At 37.7% G+C, this 11,643-nt stretch overlaps 1 protein-coding gene across 1 annotated transcript; it reads left to right on the forward strand.

Moving 5' to 3' along the window:
- Window positions 1-1,002: 1,002 nt before the first annotated feature.
- Window positions 1,003-2,323, forward strand: LOC121534732 (C-C motif chemokine 20). Its single transcript, XM_041841314.2, has 4 exons — window positions 1,003-1,125; window positions 1,382-1,499; window positions 1,610-1,687; window positions 1,945-2,323. The coding sequence occupies exons 1-4, from the start codon at window positions 1,050-1,052 to the stop codon at window positions 1,979-1,981; spliced, it is 309 nt and encodes a 102-aa protein (XP_041697248.1). The 5' UTR covers window positions 1,003-1,049; the 3' UTR covers window positions 1,982-2,323.
- Window positions 2,324-11,643: the final 9,320 nt, after the last annotated feature.

An 11,643-nucleotide genomic window follows, 5' to 3' on the forward strand; every position in this document is an offset into this window, starting at 1 on the left:
ATATTTAGTATAGTTTTATCTAAAAAGGTTAACTTTTTTAAATGTTTCACTATAAAAAAGTTAGCTGAGTAGGATGGTCCTCCCTTTCCTCCTCCGAGGAGCCAATAGTCACAACTATTGATTTGAGTTTTTATCAATTGATTGTAAGCCATGTTCAACTCTGAAATAATGCTTGAAAGATTGCATGCATTTAACATGCACTTTCTAGTGATCTTATGTAATTAGGCCACATTTGTTTTCTGTACAGCACTGCACCAGATTCTGGGCTCAATCGAACCCACAAAGTGGTATTTACCCCATAGCTATGTTTCTCATGTCATTTGTTATTGAGACTAATTGAATGTTGAGTGCTGCATGAGAACACAATAACAACATATATTTGATCTAGGTCAGGTGAGATGTGTTTGCTCTTGTCAGCGTTTTGCAGAAACACCACTAAATGGGTCATGGTTCAGATTCATTTTTTTTTTTTTGACAACTTGCTGTTGCTTCATAACTTAACCACAAACACTCTCAAATTGTTTAGCTTATAAAAGGTATCTACATGTTTGACTTGTGATATTGAACATTAGAGTTTTACTATTGGACAGCTGAAAGCTGTCCCTAGTTGTAAGGACACTATGAATGTATATCAATCAAAACACGCACCATTCAAGCACTGTTAGGAAGGTACAGTTGATATGATCTTTTCCAGGTAAATTGACAGAGAACAAATTAACATACAACAACAACCAGTGCAAGAACGGATATAGGTTTCAAAACTAAACAGGTCATGCGAACAGGTCATGGACAGGGATAGAGAACCACAATAACACAATATCTGTGTGTCACTAAACTTCAGTGTTAGCATCTCTGTCTGCTATGATGCAGAGGTGGGCTTCCTGTCCCCAATTTAGAAACCATAGGTTAGGAGTGTAGGACGTGATTGACAAATATCAGTATAATCCACAAACACACATTCACGTGCACACACCCCCATTTGTAGGGGTATATAGGACCAGTCAGTAGGTTTGTTCAGTGGATCTTCTCTCGTCCTACTTACCATCACCATGGCTTCCAGATACCTAGACACGATCCTGCTTCTCTGCTGCATTGTGACCATGTTGAGTTCAACCTCAGCAGCATGTGAGTTTACCTGGTAACCAATTTACCACTTTACCTATTTAACAGTTTACCCATGTAAATTGACCAGTTTCTTTTTTTTTTTTTTTTTACCAAGGTCTGATAAGATCTAGCTGTGAGACCTGCCAACTCTGTTTTGGGGTCATATTGTTAGATCAGATATTAAGAAGCCTTGAAATACATATTTTACATTAATGTTCTTGTGGTCTGAATTGATGTGGCCTGTGGCTGACTGATGTGTGTGCTTGTATGTGTTCAGATGGCCCTAGGAAACTTTACTGTTGTGTGGAGTACCAGGAGAAGCCTATACCCTACCAGCAGATAAAAGGCTACAAACAACAGAGTTACAAGGAGGTGTGCAACAATGATGCTATCATGTAAGCCCTGCACGATGTATATACACACACAAAGTTACCTTACTCTCAATATGTATTCTCATATTTGTAATCTCTATGAGGTTGAAGGTTAAGTGTGTTTTCTGTTGTAGCTTCTATACCGTGAAGAACAAGAAGGTATGCGCCAGCATTAAGGACGAGTGGGTGAGGACGGCTCTGGCTCATCTCAGGTACACACACACTCTCCTCTTAAGACACAAAGCGTTCTCATTCAACTACACACACCAAAATGTCTCAGAGCTACAAGTACACCAAATCTCACTTACAGAAGCGTTTCAAGGCTGGATGTCAATGAAACATGCCATACAGGTTTTACGCAATGTCTTCATGTACAAACTACTGTCTTCTAGCACACTTGCTCTGAAAAAGAAAATTATCTAAGTCTGCTTCAGACTCAAATGAGTTTCATATTATGTGTTATGTGCAGCTCCAAACTGAAGAAGATGTCCGCAACAACACTGTGATGGCCAAAACCCCCAACCCCACTCTGAAAGGCACATTCACCCACAGCGACACAACTTTCTCCAATCGCAACACAACATTCTCCAACAGCACCGTAACATTCAACATCACCAGTAACAACACCATTCAGTAATGTGGCCAAATGATGCAGATTTAATGCATTGCATATCTGAGGATTGCCATTGTTGATGATTGTACTTTATTCATGCTAAAGCTTTCAGGTATCTTCTGAACCCACAATGTAAGCTAATTAAGTCAACTGCTTCAATTAGTTATATTTTTCTGCATTCCATGTTTTATATTTGTTTATTTTAAGGCCTGCAGAAATAAAGAATTCAATATATTGACTTGATTAATAATTTTAGTCACATTACCGTAAAACTAGAGCTGACAACTGCATGGACATTAGTTGTGAATGTGATTGTGAATTGAAACATAGTTCAACAGTGCAGACAATGCAAAACCACAGAAACCATCATGACTTCAAATGACCTGATTCACACTGAGACAAAACAACAGGTTGGAAAAATTACTGTATATTTAATCATTTTGATTTATATAAAGCCAATTTATACAATATACTTTTCTCAATTCCAGTTAAAGTAGAACAAATCTATCATATTATGAGGTGTAAGTGTTTGTGTTTAGAAGACACCATAGCACATCTGCTGTAAGGTGTCCATGCGTGCCACCTCACAGATGCCACCGGTGGCCGTGTCCTTGTTGTCCTCGCTCTCGAGAGGCAGTTGCGCCCTGCTTAAGGTAATACAACAGCTGTAGGAGGGGAGACAACACAGTCACAATACAGACCAATATAATCACAATATAGACCTAGACACAAAATATGCAGGGACACATCCTCTATTCTGCAATAAAAACGAACAAGGTGTTGGTTGTAAGTAGATGCAGAAGCTTCACATCACTGCTTCTTATAATATGTCCAAAACAGGTTAAATAATGTAATTATGTGTGTGCTCTACCTGGGGGAACTCCTCAAGGCCGAGGTCAATAGAGAGTGATAGTAATAACATGCTTCAGTAAGGTTGGTGTTTTGGCATTCATGACAACTGTATAGCAGGAATGGAATGTAAATCACAAAGGATAGACATTGTGGTGGCAGCTGCAGAGAAGTACTTGGGTGTACAAGATTTTACTGCAGAAGTTACAAGGTGTTTTGAACTATAGTGTCCCGTCCTCCCAGGCTGCCAGCCTGGTGGTGTAGGATCAGATAGGGCCAAAGTAGTGGAATAGTGATGAGGTTTTTATGGGTGTAGGGTTAGAATAAGAATAAGAATATGCCATTTAGCAGACGCTTTTATCCAAAGCGACTTACAGTCATGCGTGCATACATTTTTTTGTGTATGGGTGGTCCCGGGGATCGAACCCACTACCTTGGCGTTACAAGCGCCGTGCTCTACGAGCTGAGCTACAGAGGACCGGGTTAGTTGGTAGAGAGAATTTTTCACAAAGTGTAATGAATTCATACTACAGAATAGTAGGCTGATACACAGCCAACACAGTAGGTGATGGCATGCACCTATAACATTTGTTTGCGGACCGCCATAATACCAAAGAAGAAGAAGATACTCCTCAAATTTATGCAATTGTAGTTGGCTTTGTGCATTGTTAATTATCGCCTTTCTGGCCTTCATAGTTGACTATGTTCAGATATGAGGAACTGTTAGGAGGTAGAGAAGAGGAATGGAAGTAAGTCTGCGATAGTAGCACCCACTTTTATTCATGTGAGATGTTTCGAAACCAGGACAGAGAGACTCATGATAAGACTACCTCGTTATCGTGTTATGGAATTTGTGTGCTGCCACCTACAGCCTCTTCAGTTAAAAATCGCTGAGTAGCCACATCATGACATCAGGAAAAGTCACATCTGAATTTACTGTGTTCTCTCACAACTCGTCAAAGTACAGCGGGCGGTCATTGTTGGTGTCAAAAATCTCAAACTGATGTCTCTGGTTGAGCAGGTCATCAGCTGTCCAGTGTTGAAACTTAATCTTCGGATCTATCACACTGGTGTTCCAGTCATAGCTATACTCTGCACCCAGGCACACACAGGTCATAGTTATAAAACACAGGCAAAGAAAACAACACACAATAGGCCTTCTATGTAGGCTATCTTGGCAGGGTTCATAATCTTAGGTGGCGGCATACACTTTAAACGTTTGTTTGTGGACCGCCATGATATCATAGAAGAGAAAAAAAGAACGCGACATCTAATGTGCTGGCCTAGCAATGGTTCTGTACTGCTGCACCCTTTCATGGCAAAGTTTACAAATAATAGATACCAATTATATACTTACTCATGATATACTTCTGCCAGATAAGCCTACTTTGCAGTTAACATTTAATTTAGAAGGTTTTGGGGTAAGTATTTCTTTCAACCCACAAGATGGTTGTCACATCAACTGGCTACACATGGAGTGATGGACAAATGCACGCACCACACAGTCATACAGTGACAATATTGCTGGAAATTAATTGGCAGATATTGTGTTAGGCTTTTTAAGCCAGAAGTGGCTAACCAGGGGTGGGATAATGTCAATGTTGCGTTGATTAGATAGTAGCTGGGAGCTTGCGGTGTCTGATACTTGTGAGACTTGTTTATGACAGTTTTGCGGTTGAACACGTAAAAATTGCATGTATATTGCATGTACCAGAAACAAAATTGTAGACCTGCACCAGGCTGGGAAGACTGAATCTGCAATAGGTAAGCAGCTTGGTTTGAAGAAATCAACTGTGGGAGCAATTATTAGGAAATGGAAGACATACAAGACCACTGATAATCTCCCTCGATCTGGGGCTCCACGCAAGATCTCACCCCGTAGGGTCAAAATGATCACAAGAACGGTGAGCAAAAATCCCAGAACCACACGGGGGGACCTAGTGAATGACCTGCAGAGAGCTGGGACCAAAGTAACAAAGCCTACCATCAGTAACACACTACGCCGCCAGGGAATCAAATCCTGCAGTGCCAGACGTGTCCCCCTGCTTAAGCCAGTACATGTCCAGGCCCGTCTGAAGTTTGCTAGAGTGCATTTGGATGATCCAGAAGAGGATTGGGAGAATGTCATATGGTCAGATGAAACCAAAATAGAACTTTTTGGTAAAAACTCAACTCGTCGTGTTTGGAGGACAAAGAATGATGAGTTGCATCCAAAGAACACCATACCTACTGTGAAACATGGGGGTGGAAACATCATGCTTTGGGGCTGTTTTTCTGCAAAGGGACCAGGACGACTGATCCGTGTAAAGGAAAGAATGAATGGGGCCATGTATCGGGAGATTTTGAGTGAAAATCTCCTTCCATCAGCAAGGGCATTGAAGATTAAACGTGGCTGGGTCTTTCAGCATGACAATGATGCCAAACACACCGCCCGGGCAACGAAGGAGTGGCTTCGTAAGAAGCATTTCAAGGTCCTGGAGTGGCCTAGCCAGTCTCCAGATCTCAACCCCATAGAAAATCTTTGGAGGGAGTTGACATTATCCCACCCCTGGTTAGCCACGTTTCATCTTCAATGACCTTGCTGATGGAAGGAGGTTTTCACGCAAAATGATGTAAATGTTTGTGTTTCTTCAGGTATTTCTTTAATCCGTTTTCTTTTTACAAATCTAATTTTACTGCTCGCATCAGTTATTTGATGTGTAATTGCGTTCCATGTAGTCATTGCTCTATGTAGTACTGTGCGCCTCCAATAGTCTGTTCTGGATTTGGGGACTGCGAAGAGACCTCTTGTGGCATGTCTGTGGGGTATGCATGGGTGTCTGAGCTGTGCGCCAGTAGTTCAAAAAGACAGCTTGGTGCATTCAACATGTCAATACCAGGAGAGATTGACATGCATATTATTAATATTAGCTCTCTGTGTTCATCCAAGGGCCAGCCGTGCTGCCTTGTTCTGAGCCAATTGCAATTTTCATAAGTATTTTTTTGTGGCACCTGACCACATGACTGAACAGTAGTCCAGGTGCGACAAAACTAGGGCCTGTAGGACCTGCCTTGTTGATAGTTGTTAAGATGAGTTTCTCAGGTATCAAAGAATCAAGGATGCAAGGATATACTTAGACATTCTGTGGAGATTTCATACCAAGTATTTATTGAATCACGAGCTCGTGGGTTCATCTAACAAACGGACATGGCTTTGCCCTTCGTCAGTTGAACTAACTTGAACAAAGAAGACACTCTACCTTATATACCCTTTGGTTCTCCTTCCTTTCACATACATCTGGTAACCATCATAGGCCTCCCTTTCTCTGTTATTATTACCCTTTGCCCCCAGGTCACTACATCCTGTCCATCAATCACACTACCCTAAACATCACTAATCTCCTTTGACATAATGGAATGTAGACTTCATTGCCCCAAACTAATTATCTAGTAACTCTACCTCTGTCCTCACAATCCTATAACATGACATCATTACAATCCATTTTTTTTCTTTTGTGGTAAGTGACATGACTTAACCCCAACAATTCACATATAACTTTATATAAAATACAATATTCTCCAATCAGTAGTACATATATATCTGACTAGATCCTAAACTATCCTAGATAACTGAGAATTGACCCCTTCAACCTTTCATACCTGAATCCAACTTGATTCTCCATTCAACAAAGGTATACATTCTCAGTCATCTATCTTATGCGATATCAAACCTCTCAAACCTCTATAAACTCAGTCTGAGTAAAAGATAAACACACAATTCACTACTATATATTCATGCTAATAATCTATGTAGTCAAAACCCTATTTTTATATATAAGGAAAAATCCCACATAGACATCCCCTCTTTTAAAATGACCCCTTTTTCTATACATCATTTTCAAAAAAACATCCATAGAAATAAATTTTGACCATCATGACATCATCCATACAAAATAATTCTACATAACCATTACTAAGTTACATGGATATTATAATCTATACACATTAATATAAAAATAACAAAATTGTCCATCTTCATAACTTCTGGGCCGTCAGAGGAACCCCAAGTTTCTCCCCGGTCACAAGGGGCTCTATCTGATCCACTGAGATATTCATCCGTCCACATCTACGATCCTATAAACCTTAATTCCATGGCATACATTTCCAACTTAACATTCCCATACCTCAATCAACATTATCAATGTACTCTAAACTGTAATAAGATGACATATAATAATTATTAGTCCTCTCCCTCCTTGTATTAACATTAACTGATACATCTCTAACTGTAATAACTGGCATGTTAGTAATCGTTTGTACAGATCTTAAAATCAATCCCCGAAAATTTTGAAAACAACACCCCATAACTATAGCTACAATAATTACTATTGCCACTAGAGGACCTAGAATGCTTGCCATCCATGTTCCTATGGAATTACCACTAAAAAAAACTTTGAAAAAACTTCAACAGCATTCAAATTACCATATCATCCTCATCTTAATATAATAGCATCCAATGCTATGTGATTATCAATTACACATTCTAATGATTAACATCTCAGACCCAATTCTTAAAAACCCATGATTGTTAAAATAAACAATATTCAACTCCGACTTTGTTCTCCTATTATTCCTAATATGACATACACATTATAACACTATATTATCACTCCCTGTTAAATCATTACATCCCTAAACTATTCCTGCTTTAATAATTCAACCAAATTCAGATCATATGAAAATATCATAACCCCATGATAATAACCAATTAAGTACTTGCCTATCAACATAGATATTTACTACTCTCAACATCCATATCAATATCACCCACTACTTCAAATCTATATCATTACTAATATGTTACTACTTTAACCAACAGCCTCATGATTTCATTCACAATCCTCACCTTAACTTCCATTACAACTTTCAGAATGTATACTTATATTATCATACATTATAAACATTCATACTTCAATTATGACTTTCCTCATCCTGAAAATAAATACAGATCATTATCTCAATGCATTACTAATACTATCAATTTAGCAGTGTATATACCTACTACCCAAATTATCTAATTTAGATAAATCCAATTTGATTATCAACAAGCAACCCCTTTATTCCACCCAGCACTTACATTTTCTGGCGTCTCTTCATTATGTTCTTCAGACAGCTTCATAGTTCAAAAATGACTTTCCCATTACAATGTCACAACTACAATGTCTCATTCGATTCACCACCAACTCCACAACCTCATTGTCTTCTCCATTTGCCAACCAGTATACCAACAACATGAGAAATGTTGCATTCGAACAGATCTTTCTCCATTCTCACTCAATGGTGAACTCCTTTCCCACTCCTTCAATATAAAAACATGAGAAAATCCTTTGATATATTCGATTGGTTGTTGTAGACCAGTTGCATGTAGAAGTGGTATTTTACAAAAACGTCTTCAACGCCTCTGATATTCATCTTCAGCCGGTTCATAGTTTGTTACTTTTACTTATTTAGGTTCACACCATGCTAGGCCAAATTATCCCTTATTATGCATCACGATACCATCTGTATTTACCTCACTAGAAGACAGAAAACACAACAATTTAATTGATTTAATTTCTAAACCAATAAATCCATACAAACATTCATCATATGACAAATTATCATGCTTTAAAAATTATTCCTAATACTAATTCCTAATATACTTCCCAATTTCTATTATATAAACCCTTTAAATACATATAACCGAATGGAATGACAGTCAGTTGATTCCTGAAAAATTGGAAAATCTTGAAATTATTGGAGGTCTATAGCTCTGTTCCTCCACTGAGGTAATCAGCCATAACCCACATCTCTTCATTGTCATTCCTCAAACATTGTCCTCCATCACCTGATAATTGTCATCAACAGTATCCTCATCTCTAATCGTCAGTTTCCTCGTAGCCATCTGTTGCAGTGGTTGACCTGATACCTGTTCAATCTCCCCTCTATCCATACCTCCGTTGGTGTAGACTGTGTGATGATGCATGAACCTTCTTCCTTCACTAGTTCTATGATCATGCAGAGTCCTTCTCCATTTATCACCATCTCTCTGTGGATTGTGTCCTTCTATCAGCGTACCAATATTCCCTGCTTCCAAAAACACACAAACAAAACAAAACAATGCTCCGCCAAAGCAGTGCTATCTTCCTCCTCTGCGTTAGAAAAGTCCTACAATGTTACATACAGATCTAGGAATCTCTCTCTCTTACTTGCCCCTCCATCAAGGTAGCCATCAATACCTATTACTAACCTTCCCACTTGGGTGTTGTCCATCAATGACTTCATTAATCCTTTACCACCACATAGTCTCCAAGTTGCAAAAAATGTCCAGATTCTCCTGGTAGGTCTGTCAGAGAAGCCTTCACCTTTTCGAAAGAAATCTTCATAACATTGTTAGTTGAGACACAGCATGCTACTTTATCCTTTCTTCTTATCATTCCTGATAAGCCTTTTAGATTAGGAAGTGCACATTCTTGCAGCTTGTTATAGTCACTAATGTCATAGAAAGGCCTCCTCTAAATTCTGCCTTATACCACAAATACATTTTCCCCTAAAACATTTAATCTAACCCATAACACATTACTTACTACTGCTCATATTTTTTATACAATATGCAAATATACCAATACATCCTCATACCATCAATACTACTCCCTTTTTTGAACACATGAGTCACAACGTGATTCATGCTTTCAAAAACAAAACACCAACATTGTTTATTAAACCCTAATAAAAATGAAATAAAAATGACAACATTGGATAATACCTCAACTTTCTTCTATCCCGTAAAGTAATCCAAGATTAGTACACTTAACTATCAACAGGTATCCCTCATTCAGGATAGCTCCCTCTCTCTGTAGTTATTTTATGGTTCGATTCATATATATTATTACCAAATTATAAACTTCTTCACAATTATTCTTATCATAACTAACCCCCCAATTCAGCATGCCTCAAGTATTTACAGTGCGGGTGATCAAGCCACACCATAAATCCAGGACAGATTGCAGAGGTCATTGCAATCATTCAATGAATTGTTCCATCCAATAGTAAACTAATCATTACCAACATTCAAACCCTTTCATAAATGTTATATACCCCAAGTGTACATTAAATCCTCATGACATCTATTCTCATTAGAAATCATGTATACCCAAAACTCAGTCAAAAAATTAAAACTTCATAAAAATTCACTGTGTGCTCCTTTAAGACATATCACCTTTTACCTGTTGAAACTCCTAACACTCAAAATAACAACCCTTTATAAACATTATACTAGGTGTGTTGTGTTTTTATTTGAAAAACCCATTTGGAAAACAAATAAAACAAACATGACCAGGCCTTGTTTAATGTGGTAGCTCCCTATGACAACCTAAAATAAGACTACTGACTTTTACTAACTGTTCCACCTAGCCTACAGACTTTTGAAACATCCCAATGAGATATAAAGAATGTAAATGTATATAAAGCAATCCCCATTTTCCTGGAAGAGAAAGTATACATGTCGTTAACATTAATTTACAATCAGTAATCCAAAGATAGTAAGTACCCACAAAACATGATACATATATCCACAGTCCTATCTTATCAATAATCGTTTATATCAAACTAATTCCTCATAACTACTCCATAAAAAGATTATATAAAACCTTTCAAAAATTAAAACCACTCAAAATTCCTCTGAGTTTACAATGATTATGTTGAATTGATTACCCTTCAGATCATATCCTCTTTAAATCTCACCATGATTATTGAACCCCTACATCTGCTCCTTTTGATCCCATATCAACTAATCCATTATATTTTACATAATCAACAACAAAAGAAAATCCATGTCTTTTGCCATTGTTCCTGTCACCCCTTTAAATGTCATATTTCATTCATTAGCCAATACCCTCACTTACTTTGTGTAAGACTTGATATTTTATCCAGGCATCTATTTAAAATGTGTTCGCTACGTTGTCTCCTATTCTCCCTTTGTCATAATGCTATAGGAGACTTCCATCAATCCTGGAAAAAGAAACTCCCACTTAGAAGACACTAGATAATAAGACATTTCATTAAGTTAACTACACCTTCCTAAAATAAACCTATAACCCCTTTCTATCAATTTAATCCTCACAACCTGTTGCATTTATGTTTTTTTAAATATAAACCTATTGTTTCATAATCCAAAACCCACAAAAAGATGTCTACTTAATCCATCAGGCCAACAGCAACAACTATCTCCCATCGTTCAACGTACTATAAACAGATTATCGTTATCAGAAGTAATGAACCGTCGTCGTAACTCACCACTGTTTAAACAGACTATATAATGTCATAATACTAATGATCAATTATCAAATATCGTTCCTTATTCAACTATCTAGACATGTTCTTCATTAGTAAATCGTCTCCACAAAGCAATACTACCTAATAACATATTCTCATTCACCTAAATAGAAATAATTACTTCTATTAAACAATCCCATTCATCATCAAGTCAACCTGTCTCATCACCCAAATAACTTACTTACTTTTTAAACCCTCTACAATATCTATCATACTGTACCGCTAATTTTCCTTATAACGGTACCTCAACAGATGACAAATTAATTTAAAGTTATAGTCAAAACAAATAAAACATCCATTCACCGATATGCAATTTTAATTACTATGTTATCCTATCCGGCATGGATTGGTAGG

This window comes from Coregonus clupeaformis, chromosome 21 (genome assembly GCF_020615455.1).
Source record: "Coregonus clupeaformis isolate EN_2021a chromosome 21, ASM2061545v1, whole genome shotgun sequence".
NCBI lineage: Eukaryota > Metazoa > Chordata > Actinopteri > Salmoniformes > Salmonidae > Coregonus > Coregonus clupeaformis.

Coding starts and splice junctions, on each gene's coding strand:
- LOC121534732 (XM_041841314.2), top strand. CDS start 1,050: ATGGCTTCCAGATACCTAGACACGATCCTGCTTCTCTGCTGCATTGTG. Junction 1,126..1,381: donor GAGTTCAACCTCAGCAGCAT/GTGAGTTTACCT, acceptor GTATGTGTTCAG/ATGGCCCTAGGAAACTTTAC. Junction 1,500..1,609: donor TGCAACAATGATGCTATCAT/GTAAGCCCTGCA, acceptor TTTCTGTTGTAG/CTTCTATACCGTGAAGAACA.